Source organism: Myotis brandtii, unplaced genomic scaffold, assembly GCF_000412655.1.
Source record: "Myotis brandtii unplaced genomic scaffold, ASM41265v1 scaffold573, whole genome shotgun sequence".
NCBI lineage: Eukaryota > Metazoa > Chordata > Mammalia > Chiroptera > Vespertilionidae > Myotis > Myotis brandtii.
The window spans coordinates 1,635,561-1,653,500 of NW_005370145.1; the positions used below are offsets into that span (position 1 = coordinate 1,635,561).

The 17,940-nt window shown below is 50.9% G+C and overlaps 1 protein-coding gene across 1 annotated transcript in view; it reads right to left on the minus strand.

The window, feature by feature from the left end:
* Positions 1–17,940, minus strand: part of PIK3R6 (phosphoinositide-3-kinase, regulatory subunit 6) — a 70,766-nt gene that overhangs the window by 37,975 nt on the left and 14,851 nt on the right. The window contains exons 2-9 of the mRNA XM_014549813.1: positions 10,867–10,967; positions 6,270–6,353; positions 5,590–5,681; positions 4,854–4,922; positions 3,982–4,114; positions 2,836–2,905; positions 1,054–1,283; positions 4–11 (exon numbers count right to left, since the gene is read on the minus strand). Of these exons, the coding sequence (XP_014405299.1) occupies positions 4–11; positions 1,054–1,283; positions 2,836–2,905; positions 3,982–4,114; positions 4,854–4,922; positions 5,590–5,681; positions 6,270–6,353; positions 10,867–10,879 (699 nt within the window). The 5' untranslated portion in view covers positions 10,880–10,967. The remainder of the gene's footprint in view (positions 1–3; positions 12–1,053; positions 1,284–2,835; positions 2,906–3,981; positions 4,115–4,853; positions 4,923–5,589; positions 5,682–6,269; positions 6,354–10,866; positions 10,968–17,940) is intronic.

Here is a 17,940-nt window from a genome sequence, read left to right on the forward strand (position 1 = left end):
AGCCTGCGACCCTGGGTGGGGGAGGGTGGGAGGGGGGAGGCAGCTGGTGCCCTGCAGGGTGGGGAACCCAGCGGGCAGGATGGCTGCTGGCACCCACCCCCTTGAGGCGTCACTAGACACTTGTGTCGACATCCTGTCCCCACCAGGACGTGAACTCCAGGAAGGCCGCGATTTTGTCTGTTTTATTTAGAGCTGCATCGCCAGCACCCTGTCCATACATGTATTGAATATTTCCTGAACTTCTCTCGTTTTTATACTGCTTTGACATAGCACCTATACTGTTAAGTACTCATTATTTTTATTTAAATCAGCTCAGTTTTTTTGGTTCAAAAATATTTTAAAAAGAAATTTTATATTGCTACCCTACATGAAAAGGTTGGCTCAGTGGTTGAGCGTTGACCTATGAACCAGGAGGTCACGGGTTCCGTTCCCGGTCAGGGCACATGGGCGGGTGGCTGGCTTGATTCCCATGATGGAGGCAGCCGGTCAATGATGCTCTCTCACCATTGATGTTTCTCTCTCTCTCTCTCCCTCGCCCTTCCTCTCAGATATCAATAAAAGTATATTTTTAAAAATAAAACTGCATTACAGGGTGATCTCCCGGTTTGCTAGAAAGGAGTGGTGGGGGAGGCGACTGAACGTGGGCTTGAAGTCAGATCTGGGTGACATTCTGACTCGGTCCCTTTGCATGTGTGACCATGAGTAGGTCAGCATCTTCTCTGTCCCTGAGTTTTGAAAAATGACATCCATTTCACAGTGTTGTGGTGAGAATTTTAGGATGTGATATATGTGAAGTGCTAACACAGTGCCTGGAACACAACAAACATCCAATAAACAGTAGCTATTAGGATTATCATTGTCATTAAGGCAATATACCAGACTGTTCATTGCTACTATGTCTGGGTGGAGGGTGTGAGTGATTTTTATTTTCTCCTGTGACTTACCTGCATTTCTCAGGCTTTCCTAAGGGCATGTGTATTCATGTTGACTTACAAAAGGTAATATGGCAATAGGAGAGGGGGCAGGCCAGTAGAGTAAGCACTTAGTGTGGGCATGTAGGGCCCAGGGCTGGACCCAGCAGGGCTGGGCAGGGAGTTACCTGCAGCTTCCTTTGCAGAGCGTCTGCCCGGCAGGCCCCGCCCAGAGCCGCCTGCAGGGCGTGGGAGACCACGTGGCGCATGCAGGCCTCCGGCGTCTGCTGCGTCTGGGCGGCCTGGATCTCCAGCAGCAGGGCGCTGCACACGGAGGGAGGCACCAGCTCGGGATCCACGAAGAGGAACACTCTGAGGGCACAGCGGGGAGGGTGTGTGCCGATGAGAATGACTACTAGGCGCAGAGCCACGGGAGGGGCACCCTCAGAGTCTTGCGCCCCCCCCCCCCCCCCAAGTTATTTAGCTCCTCCCAAAACAGGAACCTCAAATGCAAACCTTTATGGGGGAGGGGGGCAACAATAAGGAATGGTGAGGACTGTGGCAAGGAAGAGCGTGCACAGCCCTTCTAGAGAGGCAGCTGGTCCGGCTAGCCCAAGCGTGTCAAACTCAAAGGCTAACACGGGCCAAATAAACAAGGTTCAAGTGTATGTGGGCCGCCAAAAAAACAAAAGCTTCAATTTTCATTGAAACGTAGGTGTATTCTGATAGAGACATGCTGACTACAAAGGGCTGAAATACATGAGTCATCGTTAACATAAAATAATAGAACATTTTAATAAAATTAATATTTTTTCTTGAACTTTAACTTACCAGACACGGAATAACTGCGCAAATGAATAAGCGTAATGCAAAAAAAACCCCTATTTTTCTTGTTCTCCGAAAGTGAAATATTTCCTGTTGTGCACACCAAACAAGCCAGTACAAGACTAATGACGTGGCCATCGGCGGCGGCTAAATTATTTGCTGCTAGTATTAGTGGAGAGAAATGGTGCGCTTGCACGTAAGGCACATAAGGGAAATGAATGCAACACGATGATAGTAATCAGTCATTAGCGAATGCCGTAGTTCGTTATTAATAATTACGTATCACAGGATATTGTAAAAATTAAGTTGTGAAATTTTTATTAAAACGTTTCTTACATACTGTTATATTGGCTGGGCTGCAAAAATATGCGTTGTGGGCCGCGAGTTTGACATGCTTGGTCCAGTGTCTGGTGTCCAGGTAGGTTCTAACCTGCTTCCTCCTTTGGCGTCATGGCCCATCGACCACATGGCCCTCTGGGAGGGACCCTAACCCCTTCTTGCTGAAACTGGCCCTCTGAGCAGTCCCATCTGCTCTCATCTTCCCTGTCACACCAGGAGACACCTCAGCCAGCCGTGCCTCCCAACCTCTCCCTGCACCTCCCTGAACACAGAGCCTGAAGCCATGCCTTCCAGCAGAAGTCCCTGCAGAGGAGGAAGCTATGCACCCAGCGCCATCTGTCCCTCTCCCCAGCTGTAACAGTGGGCACTTCCTCAACCTTAGCTACAGGCCAGGCACACTGACGACAGCCCGCAGACCTCTGTGACCCTGGCCTGAGCCCCTCGGCTCTGGGCATTCTGGAGCTGCCTCGGCTGCCAGCCTAGTTGACGCTGCCTCACGGCCACGGGAAGGATGGAGGTGAAACAACAGAGCCCCCGGGTGGCCAGTGTCCTGTCCACGAAGGAGACCTATCCTACTCTCAGTGAGCTCCAGGGAAGGGCCTGCACCGGAGACGCACCCACCGCTGGACACATGTCATGGACGGGAGCTCTGCTGGGCTCCCCTCCGTCCAGCCCCCTCCCTGTCCTCCTGTCAGTGAGCAGTCACACAGGCCCAACACTGGAGGGCGGTGGGCGGGCAGCGCCCGTGGGAGCCACTCACCTCTCCTGGTAGGGGTACAGCTCGCTCCTCAAGTTCTGCTCGGCAATGACCAGCCTCTGGTACAGCGTCCCTGCCAAGCAGAACACTTCAGCAAGCTGCCCGGCCTGACCCCAGGCCCCTCCCCACAGCAGGTGCTGGGATTTTTGAGCCCAGAATCCTGAGACCAGCGCGAGGCCTTGGGTGGAGCTGGACTGCAGTGTGGGAGACTCAGCTCCCACCTGGGGCCGCTCCTCCCTGGGGCAGCTCCTCCCTGGGGCAGCTCCTCCCTGGGGCTGCTCCTCCCTGGGGCAGCTCCTCCCTGGGGCTGCTCCTCCCTGGGGCAGCTCCTCCCTGGGGCTGCTCCTCCCTGGGGCAGCTCCTCCCTGGGGCTGCTCCTCCCTGGGGCAGCTCCTCCCTGGGGCTGCTCCTCCCTGGGGCAGCTCCTCCCTGGGGCTGCTCCTCCCTGGGGCAGCTCCTCCCTGGGGCTGCTCCTCCCTGGGGCAGCTCCTCCCTGGGGCTGCTCCTCCCTGGGGCAGCTCCTCCCTGGGGCTGCTCCTCCCTGGGGCAGCTCCTCCCTGGGGCTGCTCCTCCCTGGGGCAGCTCCTCCCTGGGGCTGCTCCTCCCTGGGGCAGCTCCTCCCTGGGGCTGCTCCTCCCTGGGGCAGCTCCTCCCTGGGGCTGCTCCTCCCTGGGGCAGCTCCTCCCTGGGGCTGCTCCTCCCTGGGGCAGCTCCTCCCTGGGGCTGCTCCTCCCTGGGGCAGCTCCTCCCTGGGGCTGCTCCTCCCTGGGGCAGCTCCTCCCTGGGGCTGCTCCTCCCTGGGGCAGCTCCTCCCTGGGGCTGCTCCTCCCTGGGGCAGCTCCTCCCTGGGGCTGCTCCTCCCTGGGGCAGCTCCTCCCTGGGGCTGCTCCTCCCTGGGGCAGCTCCTCCCTGGGGCTGCTCCTCCCTGGGGCAGCTCCTCCCTGGGGCTGCTCCTCCCTGGGGCAGCTCCTCCCTGGGGCTGCTCCTCCCTGGGGCAGCTCCTCCCTGGGGCTGCTCCTCCCTGGGGCAGCTCCTCCCTGGGGCTGCTCCTCCCTGGGGCAGCTCCTCCCTGGGGCAGCTCCCACCTGGGGCCGCTCCCACCTGGGCCAGCTCTTACCTGGGGCAGCTCCTCCCTGGGGCAGCTCTTACCTGGGGCCGCGGTCTCGGTTTTCAGTCTGATGGCGCAGTCCAGGGCCACCGTGCAGTAGGGGGCGGGCAGGGTCAGTAGCCGCATGCAGAGGGCGTAGGTCCTCCGGTAGAGCTCCTGCGAGATGCCTGTGGCCTGGGACAGAGTGAGGGGGTGGGTGCCCGGAGCCCGAAGTCAGGAAGGGTCCTGGGTGGGTGGGAGAGGAGGAAGGTGGGCCTGAAGCAGGACCTGGGCTCCCACTTCTCTCCCAAATCTACACCTTCAATCTCTTCTCCCAGCGCCTGGGGGACAGGCTATTTGACACTCCACTCAGCTCCCCAGGAGGGAAAGCCATCTGTCCTTCCCCCCAGTAAGTCCTCTCCCTCCTAATCCTCTGCTCAGTGGGTTCCCCACGCCGCACGGCCTCCAGGTTTCATGGCGGACTGCTAGGGAGAGGGCACAGCCAGTGGAAGCAAGCCGATCCGGCCCTGGCTGGTTTGGCTCAGTGGCCAGAGCTTAGGCCTGCGGACTGAAGGGTCCCAGGTTTGATCCCTGGTCAAGAGCACAAGCCTGGGTTGTGGCTCGATCCCCAGTAGGGGGCGTGCAGGAGGCAGCCGATCAATGATTCTCTCTCATCATTGATGTTTCTCTCTCACTTTCCCTCTCCCTTCCTCACTGAAATCAATAAAAATTTATTAAAAAAAAAAATCATGGTACTGATCAATAAAAATATATTAAAAAAAAAAAAAAGAAAGAAAAGAAAAAGAAAGAAAAGAAGCCGATCCAGGCAGGCAACCCAAGAGTTCTTCCCGGATCGCCCAGTCAGGGGGAGAGGACTGTCCAGCCCCGCCCCTCGTCATGGGCCCCCCCTTCCCCGACCCTCAGCGCGGCTCACCTTGGTGAGCACGTACATTAGCGTGTGTAGCAAAGGGATGATGACGCGCCGGGTGTCCTCGAGTTCTGCCTGCAAAACACGCATTGGGCTGGGACTGAGGGGCTCACGCCCTAGCAGGAGGCCGTGGAAGGGGGTTAGGGATGGGCAGGGACGTGGTGGAAAAGGGCCACAGTCTGCCCTGTGGAGGCGGGTGGGGAGAGCACAGGGGTGGCGGTCCCAGCCCCTTGAGTGCAGCCCTGGTGGTGTGTGGTGAACATGTGCGGGGAGCTGGGAGCGGTGTGCGGGGAGCTGGGGGTGTGCGGGGAGCTGGGAGTGTGCGGGGAGCTGGGAGGGGTGTGCAGGGAGCTGGGAGCCGTGTGTAGGGAACTGGGAGCGGTGTGCGGGGAGCTGGGGGGGTGCAGGGAGCTGGGAGCATGTGCGGGGAGCTGGGAGCATGTGCGGGAGCTGGGAGCGGTGCGGTAACTGTGGGCATTCTAGTAGCTGTGCATTAATGTTTCGGTGCTTTCTCTCTGCCAAGTGATGTGATTGTCCATTGGTGCTCGCGTTATGGTTTCTTTTAGAAATATGCCAACTCATGTGAACAGTGGGCGTCACTGAAAGACAGTGTTGCTCACAGGAAAGCACCGGAGGGAGGCACGTGGTGGAAACGCAGCGGGTTCACCAGTGACCAGTCCGGGGCGCAGCGCTGAGGGGCCTCTCCTCCTCTCACCCCTTTGGCCCCGGGGCTGGGACCCACCTTTTCCAGTTCTCGGAGCAGAATGCGGACCAGCGCCGGGCTCTTTCCAGGATCCCGCTCCACCTTCTTGTGCAGGGACCACCTCCACATGCCTGGCCGGGAGGAAGGGGCCGCCCAGCCCCGCGGGGGCAGCTCTCAGAGGAGACCCCTCAGAGCAGGACCCCGCGTCCCGGAGCCCCAGACTATGCCTTTGCGCAGCCATGGGCTGACCTGGGCCGGCACTGGCTCCAGGTACACGTGGGTGGGCTTCTCCCACGCGGGGAGTCCTCACCTGCTGCCCCCGGTGGGCAGAGAATGCCCAGTGCAGACGGGGGGAGGGGGGGACACACACACAGGGAGAGGGGCGTGTGCACGTGGCTGACGGAGCAGCAGCCTTTACAGCTCAGGCCTCCACCACTTTCTGGAAGTCACGTGGGCCTGGAGGGCCCGGGGGTTCATGGGAAGGGGAGTTGGGGCGAGTGATTAGGGAAGAGGCTGCAGGCCCAGGGGCGCTCTGCCACAGCCGCTGGCAGGGTGAGCAGGGGGCTGGGAAGGCTTCTGGGTTCTTCAGGCCCCGGGGATCCCCAGCAGGATGAGGGTTCTGCTGGAAGCCCCTCCCTGTGAGCTGCAGGCGCCGCATACTTTGTTGAGAAGGTGGGGGTGGAAGGTGGGGAAGGTGGGGGGGACCCGCTGGCTCCTACCTCGGTTGCTCCGCAGTGCGGGGGCCTGGGCGCTGAGCTCCCGGAGCACAGCCTGCACGCTCCGCTGCAGGTCCAGCTCCACATCTGGGGGCGGAGAGGGGGGAGCTTAGAGGCCAGGAGCTTTGGAGCTCAGCCCCTGGTCCTACCCTCGCCCCACGCCCACTCTCCCATGAGAATGTCCGTAGCCCCTTCTCCCAGCCTCAGGAGGTGCCCGAAAGTATCCACTGGAGCTGGCAGGCAGCATCCGGGCCGGGCAGGGATACAGCCTCTCACACAGCATGTCTGTGATTCCCGTAAAACCAGCATTTCCAAGCATGTGGCGTGTGTCCCACCGGTGGCACACAAGACATGTAAGATGGTGCACAAATGAGCCTCATATCTGATAACGATGCACTCGTTTTAATGCGTCGTGGAAAAATAGATAACCAGTTCCTCAACAAATGCATGAAGCCAAAATGAAAGTCAGTTTAAAGAAACGTATCGGACAATACCAGGAAGAGGCAAAGACTCTCTCCCTGACCAAACGTCACCCAGGCTCTTCTGAACCCTCTTCTCCTCTGGTCCTGGCCCCGGCCCCTGTCCTGCCCTTGGCCTGCCTCGCAGTGTCAGCACGAATCCTGCTGTCAGTGTATAGAGGATCCCCCACTTGATATCTGATCAAGTTCGCCATCCCCATGTCTGATGTATAAGTCCTTGACCTGCCTCTCGCGAGAATCCTGTCAGGTCAGTTGAATAAGAATCCCCCCAGCCCTGAGGTCTCTTCTTAGTAATTTTCTGTCCCCTGGCCGCCCCTTGTGCGTGGGCTGTAAATGCCCAGCTAGCTCTGCCTTATTCAGAGTTGAGCCAATGTCGCTCTCCTATTGCAGTGGTCTGGCATAAAGTGTTCCTGCTTTAACAAGTGCCAGAATAGTTTTTCCTTTCATAGTGGTACGTTGACATGGCAAAACCGTGAAGGCGGCACAAAAATAAGTAACTGACGTTTGGGGAGCGTGGTAGCCGTGAGCATGCGCTTTGCGGGTCCCACTATGAGACGTTCCCCTGACCAGGGCGGGGAGCTCTGTGTGGCTGGGCTGGGAACTCCGTGGCTTTGTGCCGAGGCCGTGCCACCCGGCCCACGCTGAGGGCAGCAGGGATGCCAAGGCGGGCTGGTCCTGGAGATGCAAGCCTTCCCAGGTGGCTGACTTTGGCTCAGGGACTCTCCAGCCGCCCTGCGGAGCCTTCCTCCATGACCTGTCCGTCTGAGACATTCCCCCACCCACCCCCCTCCGTCCTTTCTCCTTCATCCAGTGTCAGATTTGCATCATCCCTGACACCTTGCTCCTCAGCCGTGCCCAGCTCCCTCGCCATGTTCTGCCCACAGGTGTTTCCCCGCATAAACCCTTGCGTAGCTACTCCTGTCTTGGTATCTGCTTCTTGGAGGATCCGACTAGCACAGGAAGGGTGCATAAATCCCCCTTTATGATGCATGCCAGCCGGGAGTTTGTCTTTGCAGGCAAGCGTGCTCTCTCTGGCTGTCAGACAATACAAGCCCCATGCCTCAGGGGTTCCCCTTTCGCCTCAGCCGTCAGGAAACGGACAGCCAACCTGCGGCCCAGCCTCAAACATCAGCTCATCTCCAGCAATGGGGACTCTGCTCTGTTCCTCTTTGGTGTTTCTGCTTTATGTCCTACTTTACAGGTCTAGGAGTTGCCTCGGCTGCTTCGGAAGCAGATGGGATGGAGATGGCAAGTTTTAAAAATCAGCAGGTGGCCGTCCAGGCATCAAAGTGTGTTTAGGCCAAGGCACCCCCTGCCCTGGGCTCACAGACTGGCTCCCCCAGGTGTGGCTCTGGCACGGGCTTGTGCAAAGTCTGCCGGGGCCACTGGCCACTCTGAAACCTCTCACGTGTCCCCCAGATCACACCAAGGCCCAATTCGAAGCCTGCTTCAGGCTGAGGGCGGGCAGCGAGCTGTTCCAGCCCATGTTTGCCCACCCGGCCACTGGCCAGGAAGTAATTTAGCCTGGCGCGAGGCTGGCCACAGCTGCCCTTTCATCTACCTTTCTCCACCTTGCATGAAGATTGGTTGCAGGGTGAGTTATAAAAAAATAATCAATGTTAAGTCTCCTCCCCTTCCTTCCTTCCTTCCTGCCTTCCTTCCTTCCTTCCTCCCCCTCCCTCACCACCCCCCTGCACACACAGACTTACAGCTGATCGGTGACATCCTCCTGGCCCCCTCACTAGAGGGCAGAGGAGCCTTCATCTTTGGAGCTTTAGTTCCCCTGCTTTGCAAAGGGAGTTACGTTTTCATTTTCAGAGAAAAATAGAGAAGTTGCCAGTAGCCCCGGGAGACAGCCCCAAATAAACTTTGTTTTCAAAAGTCTGGGCGGCCAGAACACACTCTTAGGCTTCGGTCCGCATCTGGCTGCAGACGTGTTTTGTTTGGGCTGTAGAGTCTCAAAAAAATTGAATGAGCCGCCAACATGTACAAATCGGGAGACTTTGCATTACAGTCGGGGGCTCGGGCATCTCTTGAGCGTCTGCTGGCACCGGCAGGCATTCCTCTCACATGTGACCATCCACGGGCTGGGCAGCTGCCCCGTGAGGTGAGGCACAGGTTCTGGTTCTTCCCAGTTCCCGCTCTCCTCCTTTCACTCATCTACATCCTCCCCGAGCCCAGGAGTTGGAGACCCTGGCCACGTGGCTGAGACAATCAATCAGATTGTCTTCAAGGCGTGGGAGGAAGCCTGCAGCCTTTAGTTAAAGAAGAAAGTGGCAACCCAAGAGTGTGGTTGGATTCCCCGAGGGTTACATGGCCCAGGGCTTAGGGGACCCAGGGAATGAGGGAGACCTGGGCTAGCTGGGACATAGCTCACTGGTGGCGGCAAGGATCTCCGATGAGGGCAGCGAGGCACTAAACTCTGTGCCCTTGAATGCCATTGCCATGTTCTCCTGTGCCACCTTTGCCAGAGCACAGGAATGTCCCCAAGGGAACCCCCTATCTCCCGATGGACCGTGGTAGCCTGTCCAAGGAGCCTGCACCCCCGTGGAATAGAGACCACATACTTTCCCACCAACCAGACTCTCAGACCCAGGTAGGTGTTACTATAACTAAAGAGGCAACAGGGAGAGACGGAGAAGCAAGGCTGAGAGGGTCCTGACCATGGTAGGATCCCCATAGTTCAAGGTCTGGTTCTCAATCTGAGACCACTCAAAGCTGTCCTAGGACTTGGCTACGCCAGCTCTCCATTGCCCTTCCATCCCAGACGAGTCAAGTCTCTTGTCTCTTACCACACCCCTCCTAGGGTTGTTTGCTTTCTCCTGGTCCCCAACCTGGGTGCACAGTAGAATCACCTGGAAAGCTTTCAAAGAAAACACCCATGCATAGCCCACCCCAAATCCAAATCACTTCTCTGAGGGTGGGGCCTACTGATGAACTTTTATTTTATTTTTTAAATATATTTTTATTGATTTCAGAGAGAAGAAGGGAGAGGAAGAGAGAGACAGAAACATCCATGATGGGATGTAATCATTGATTGGCTGCCTCCTGCATGCCCCACACTAGGGATCGAGCCTGCAACCCAGGCATGTACCCTTGACTGGAATCGAACCTGGGACCCTTTGGCCAGCAGGCTGACACTCTGTCCACTGAGCCAAACCCTAGGGCTCAGCTGGATATTCTGACTGGGCGCCGCCCCCTGGCGGTGAGTGGGGTGTGGCCAGTGTGTGTGTCTTAGGAATGATAACAACCTGGTCGCTGTGCTTGCCCTGCCCTGGGTGTCCCCTCACCTTCCCCAGGACAGGCATCCTCCAGGGCCCTGGAGTCCGCGCCTGGAGGCCTGCGTAGTGCTCTGACTTGCTGGGGGACCACTGGCCAACACACACCTTAGGGGAGGGCTCATCTCTCCTTGCTCTCACAGGTTCATAGAAGGAAAAGAATCTAGGTTTTGGAATCAGCCAGATCCGGGTTCCAATCCTGACTCTGCCACTTTACTAGCTCTGTGGCCTTGAGCAAATTACCTAACCTCTCTGAGCCTTGGTTTCCTTTTCAGTAAAATAAGGCAAATCACACTGATATTCCTACCTCACAGAAATACCTGACGTTTGCATGAGGCCATCCATAGTGAAATCGCTAAGAGCGGGATGCTGGAGCCGGGTCACTGGGTCAATCCTGATTTAACCACACAGCATCTGTGTGACTGTGGGAACAATGCCCGTCCTCCCCGTGTCTCACTTTGCCTGTCTGTAAAATGGGAGTAAGAATAATATCTACCTTTCTAATGACTAAATGAGTTCGTATTTGTCGTGCTTTCACTAGTACTTGATATAGTGTAAGCTCTATAAAGGGTTTTGTTCAATAAATGCAAGGCTTTGGTAATAAATCTTTCTTGCCTGTTACTGTCCTTCTTCCCAGTGTCCAGCTCAGCGACCTATACACAGTTGAGGCCAATAACAGTGTGTGGATGTTCGAATGTGGATGTTCTCACATTCACGCGGCTGGGTTGGGCTCTCACAGCCAGCTGGGGGGAGGTCCTGCCAGCCCTGGGCAGCCTCACCTGCAAGAGGGTCCTTCCCATGATGCACCAGGCGCACTAGACCCCGCTCCCCGACCATACTGACCTGAGCTCTCCATGGGAGCGCGTGTGTGAGGAGGATGTGGTTGTCTCGGGCAGCAGAATGGAAAGTAAAGTGGTTTGGTTTTCTTCTGCACAGAGATGGTTCTGCAAAATAAGAGGCAGTGAGTGTAAGGGGTAGGAAGGTGCAGAAAGTGCACTTGGGGGGCGGAGGGGCTCCCAGGGACCTGGGCTTCCAGCACACAGCAGGGAAGCCTAGGTTTATGTAAGAAACACGTCTATGGTGCGTGCTCTGTGGCAGGCGCTCCTCTAAGCACTTAAAAATGGTCAGCTCTTCAATGTTAATATTAACCTTATGTTGTAGATACTGTTTTCTCCCAAAGTACAAGTGGGAAAATTGAAGCACAGAGAGCTCAAATAGCTCTTCAAGGTCAAACAGCCAGTAAGTAACAGAATGAGCACTGGACTTGGAGCGTCTGGCTTCAGAGCCCATGCCCTCCCTCATGAGCCCAGGCTGCTCCACTGGAGGGCAGGGACTGCCACAGAGAGAGAAAACAAAGAGACAATATTAGGAATGACAAATATGCATATATATTTGTGTTTTTTAAAATATATTTTCATTGACTTCAGAGAGGAAGGGAGAGGGAGAAAGAAACATCAATGATAAGAGAGAATCGTTGATCAGCTGCCTGCTGCACACCCTACACTGGGGATTGAGTCTGCAACCTGGGCATGCGCCCTGACCGAGAATTGAACCATGACCTCCTGGTTTATAGGTCGACGCTCAACCACTGAACCATGCCGGCCGCACTAGACATATATATTTGCAAAAAAATAAAAAAAAAAAAAAAAAAAAAATAGAAAGAAAGAAAAGAAAATCTGAATCCTCTACATCATACATAGTTTTCTAGGAAAATAAAAATGACTCAAAAGTCTCTAGGAGAGCTGGTAAATCTGCTTATATGAGTAACCACCGAGGAAACAGAGAAAGGTGTCAAGGAACCAGCTCCTAAAATTTGGTGTCTGGCTCAGAGGGTTCCTGTGATAAATTCTCTCAAAGCTGCAAAGTAAAGTCATTTTCTACATTATTTAAACTGTCCCCAAACGCAGCGAAAGAAAGGTTCTCTGAGAAAAAGCCAGCTTATCCTGGACACCAAAATCTCATAAAGATAGTTTTAAAAATAGATGAAGCACTTCAAACCCAGCGGGACAACTATTTCAAAAAGAAAAGCAATAGGAAGTAACAAGTGTTGGCGAGGACGTGGGGGAGATCAGAGCCCTGGTGCACTGGTGGTTGGAATTTAGAATGTGCAGCTGCTGTGGACAGCGGTCTGCAGCTCCTCAAAGAGTTGAACAGAGTCACCATATGACCCAGCCATTCCACTCCTGGGTAAATCCCCAAAAGAATTGAAAATGGGGACTCCAACCGGAACCTGGACACCAGTGTTCACAGCAGCATCATTCAAAAGAGCCCGAAGATGGGAACACGACAAATGCCCCTCAACAGATGAATGAATAAACAAAATGGGTGTATACATACACACAATGAAAAACTATTCAGCCTTTAAAAAGAATGAAACTATGATAACATGCTACTATTTAAATCAACCTCGAAAACATCATGCCGATTGAAATAAGACAAAATGACAAATATTATGTGATTGCACTTTCATGAGGCACCCAGAAAAGGTGAATTTATAGAGACAGAAAGTGTAATGGGGGTGTCTAGGGGTTTGGGGGAGGGAGGAATGGGGAGTTAGTGTGGAATGAGTTTCTTTCGGGGATGATGAAAAAGTTCTAGAAATGGGTAGTGGTGTGGATTACACAACATCGGGTATGTACTTAATGCCACCGAACTGTACACTTTAGAATGGTTCAAATGGTAAATTTTATGGTCTGTATATTTTACCACAGTGAAAAGTAGATTAGGCTCACTTATAAATATATATGTACACATTCTAACTAAATATCAACTAATTGAATTTAATGTATTAACATGACAATGGACTCGTAATAACTTTAGCCTGTTGATATAACCATAGGAATGAATACTAAAAGGTGATATAACTTTGGCGAAGATTAGAAAAGACAGTAACAACAACTGTTGGTGAGGATACCCAGCTGGTGAGAAGGAAATTGGTATCGCTTTTCTGGAGGGTAGGTGGGCAATGAGTATCAAATTTCAAAATGTGTTTACTTTTTGTCCAAGAAATTCCATTTTTAGAAATGTATACTAAGGAACTTATTGGACAAGGGAATCAGGAGCGTGTGCAGCAATGTGCATGAAAACATTGTTTATGGTGAGTGAGAACCAGAAGAAACTTAAAGGCCCAACTAGAGGATATCGATTAAGCAAATTAGAATAATCTGTGCCCTGGAATACGACGTGGGCATAAAACTGAGTATGTACGTCTATATTTATTGCATTGAAAAGATTTGTAAGTGTTCATTTTAAATAGCCGGTAACGAAACAATGGACACGTTTTGAACACATCAGTTTTTGAAAGTATATTTCTAAATCCGCACACATGCATTAAAAAAGTCAGGAAAAGCTCAACATCAAAATGTGATGTCGGAGGTTCTAGATCTGGTGAAGATGAAGCAAGAACACTCCCCCATGGTGTCCCCACTGAGTGAGCCGAAAACTCTGGACACTGTGTGCGAACAGAGCTCTGAGGATTCCGAGCAAGAACACCCCCCTCCCTGTGGTGCCCCCACTGAGTGAGCCGAAAGCTCTGGACACTGTGTGCGAACAGAGCTCTGAGGATTCCGCAAGGTGAACGCAGCAAGCGGCAGGGGAAGGAGCCGGTCCTGGGAGGGAGAACAGCCCGGCAGTGAGCTCTCTGCTCTCCCCTCCCGTTACAACTTGGCCTGGACACAAAGGCAGCCTGAACCTCAGAGGTGCACGGCGGGGGCACACGGAAAGATCTAGAAGAAAAGCTTTCTCTTTCTGGCCCGACAAACAGAAAAGGGTCCCCTAAGGATTGGAGAATTGGGGGGATTCCTTCTTTCTTTTTGCCTTTCCTCCTGCTATAACCCCCCGGAGTCCTGCCCAGCAGCAGCCGCAGCAGTGATGGCTGTGGAGGCCTCGCAGGTCCCTACGTTATGGACTAGACCAGTGGTCGGCAAACTCATTAGTCAACAGAGCCAAATGTCAACAGTACAACGATTGAAATTTCTTTTGAGAGCCAATTTTTTTAAACTTAAACTATATAGGTAGGTACATTGTTATTAACTTAATTAGGGTACTCCTAAGGCTTAGGAAGAGCCACACTCAAGGGGCCAAAGAGCCGCATGTGGCTCGCGAGCCGCAGTTTGCCGACCACAAGACTAGAGAAACCGTGTCCCAAGGGCCCTGGGAGAATCCTTACTGCTTTCCCCCTCTATCTGTGGAACAAAACACAGAAAAATAATAATGAAATGGTACACCTAAATACCAATAATTACATTAAATGTCTAAACACCAATGAAAAGACAGAGATTGTCAACATCGATTAAAAGATAAAACCTGAGCCAACTCTATGCTGTTTACAATAAATTCACTTTGAAATGTTATAGGTAAGTTCAGATCAAAAGAACAGAAAACATATGTTGGCAAACACGAGTCAAAAGAAAGCTGAAATGGTTAAAGATGCAAATGACACAAAGTAGATTCCAGAGCAAGGAAAACTACCAGGAATAAGCAGGGAAATCACATGATGATGAAAGGGTCAATTAATGAAGACGATAAAACAATCCTAAGTAGGTATGCACCTACCGACAGGGATTCAAAATATGTGATGGTAAAACTAGTCAAACTAAAGGCTGATTTTCACAGTATTCTCTTCATAATTGATAGAATAAGCAGGTAGAAAATCAGCGAGGACATAGACCATCAAACAAACTTTAACAAATTTAAAATAATTGAGATTATGCAAAGTAGGCTTGCTGATTACAATGAAATTAAACTTGAAATCAGTAACATAAAGGTAATAAGAAAACCTCCAAATACTTGGATATTGAACAATACATTTTAAAATAACCTGCAGGCCCAGAAAATGAAAGAGGAGGGAACACTTCGCACCTCACTGGATGAGCCCAGCATTGTCCTGATACGCAAACCAGACAGAGATAGGACCCCAAAAAAGACCAATATCCCTTACGGACACGCATGAAAAAATGCTCATCAAAGTAGAAAAAGAATAATGCGTAACAACCTGAAGGAGTTTATCCCAGGGATGCAAGGCCGGCTCAATATTCAGATGTCAATCTATATAGTCCACCACACTAGAGTCTAAAAGAGAACACCCGTGTGATCCTATCAACTGATGCCGTAAAGGCATTTGACAATTTTTAACACTCATTCATGATTTTAAACACTTGGCCAATTAGGAATATAAGGGAACTTTTTGGACAGCTACAGCTCACATTAATAGTCAAAGACTGGCTGCTTCCCCTCAACCATTAGGAAGAGGCCACCCCTAGTCAACAATTCAGCACAATATTGGAAGCTGTGGCGGGGGAAAGAACAAATGTCAGCATACAGCAGTAGTCATATTTATATTTTCTAAAAGCAAAAAATTGAAAATCAAGATTTAAAACACAATGCCACTTAAAATAGCTCCAAAGGAAAAGAAAGAAATACTTAGGTCTAAATCTAAGAATTGACATCTTAACTATCCTGGTTTTTCCAAATCATGAGTGTGTCTCCATTTACTTAGGTCCCCTTTGATTTATCTCATCAGAATTTTATACATCAGCAAATTTGTTTATAGACTTAATGCAATTCCAATAAAAATACCAGCAGTATTATTTTTGTAGATACAGATAAGCAAATTCTAACATTTGTAAAGAACTGGAATAGCCGAACAATTTTGGAAAAACCCCACAAAATCATTTGAGGATTCCACCCCCGCCCCCATTTTCAGAATTACTATAAAGTTTTTAGTGAAAAACTGGACCCAGACCAAGACACAGGTCAATGGAACAGAGTAGAGTGTCCCAAAATAGACACATGTAGATATGGCCAATTGATTTTTTACAAAGTTGCAAAGACAATACAGTGGAGAAAGAATCATCTTTTCAACAAATGGTATGGAACAACTCATCATCGATATACCAAAAGAAAAAGATAAAAATATCTCAACTTCAAACCCACACTTGAAACCAAAATGAACTCTGAATGTATCATAGATATGATTGTTAAAATGTAAATCAAACAAAATAAACAAACAGCCAAACAAAACCAATGTAAAACCATAAACTCAAAGAAGAAAACATAGGGAAACATCCTTGTGACCCTGGGTTAGGGAAAGAGTTCTCAGATATAATACCAAAAGCATGATCCAGAGAAGGAAATTTGATAAATTGGACTTAACCAAAATTAAGAACTTGGGCTCTGTGAAATATAACTTTAAGAAAATGAAAAGACAAAGTACAGACTTGGAAAATATATTTTCAAATCACATAGCTGACAAAGAACTTGTATCTATGTAAAATGTATCTATATAGATATATAGATATATAGATATATATAGATATATATACACATATATATTTAATAACAAGAAATATATATGAATTTAATAATAAGAAAGCAAATAATACCCCCAATGGCAAAATATTTAAACAGCTCATCAAAAAAATGTGGATGGCAAAACAAGAAAAAAATGCATGTTAATTGCCATTAGGGAGAAGCAGATTAAAACCATGAGATGCCACCCTATACCTATTAGAATGACTAAGATTGGAAAGTGGACAATACAAAGTGTGGGGAGGATGTGGAGGAACTGGGACTCCCACACACTACTGGTGGAAATGTAAAATGGCACAGCCATTCTGGGAAGCAGTTTGGCAATTTCTCCTGAAGTTAAACAGCATTTACTATATGATCCTGCAATTCCGCTCTTAACTATTTCCTCCGGAGAAATGAAAACTCATGCTCACACAAAATCCTGTTCGCGGGTGTGTAGAGCAGCTCTAGTTATAGTTGTCCCTCACTGGAAACAACCCCGTGTCTTCAACGGGGAATGGGTAAGCAGACTATGATGCACCCACACAGTGGAAAACTAGCGATAACAAGAGGTGAACTAGAAACATCCAACAGACTGTCAAACCTCAGAGCGAAGGCAGGGGTGGGTGGAGGGGGGAAGAGATCAACCAGTGAACTCATATGCGTATATGCATAACCCATAGACACACACAATAGGGTGGTGAAGCTTGGGGGCGGGGGAGGAGATGGCAATGGGGGGGAAAAGGGACACATGTAATACTTTCAACAATAAAGATTTATATATAAAAAAGAGAGATGAACTATGGACACAGGCAATGGCATGCAAATGAACCTCAAAGATGTTGTGCTGAGTAAGAAAAAGCCAGGCTCAGAAGGCTACCAGCTGTCTGCTTCCATTTACATGGCATTTTAGAAAAGGGAGAATTACAGGGCCAGAAACTAGAGCAGTGCTGTGAGGGGCTGGGGAAGGCGAGGGGTTGACTGCAGCGGGGCAGGAGGGAACTTTTGGGGAATAGAACTGTCCGGATCCTGCTTGTGGTGAAATCTGCACCTGTGTTAAAACTCATGGGCTGTAGAGCAAAAGTAGTCAATTTTACTGTATGAAAATCTATAATAAACTACACTAATAAAAGGGTAATATGTTAATTAGACTGGACATCATTCCGGACAAAGCCAGAGCCAGAGGGAAGCTGGTGCCGGCAGCCGGGGGAAGGAAGGCCTACTCTTGCACGAATTTCGTGCATCGGGCCTCTGGTTTACAAAATAAAAAAGTACAGTATTTTTTTTTTTTAAATATCTTTATTGCTTTCAGAGAGGAAGGGAGAGGGAGAGAGAGATAGAAACATCAATGATGAGAGAGAATCATTGATTGGTTGCCTCCCGCACGCCCCCTACTGGGGACCGAGCCCAAAACCTGGTCATGGTTCATAGGTGCTCAACCACTGAGGCAATGGCATGCAAATGAACCTCAAAGATGTGCTGAGTAAGAAAAAGCCAGACTCAGAAGGCTACCAGCTGTCTGCTTCCATTTACATGGCATTTTAGAAAAGGGAGAATTACAGGGCCAGAAACTAGAGCAGTGCTGTGAGGGGCTGGGGAAGGCGAGGGGTTGACCGCAGGGGGCAGATG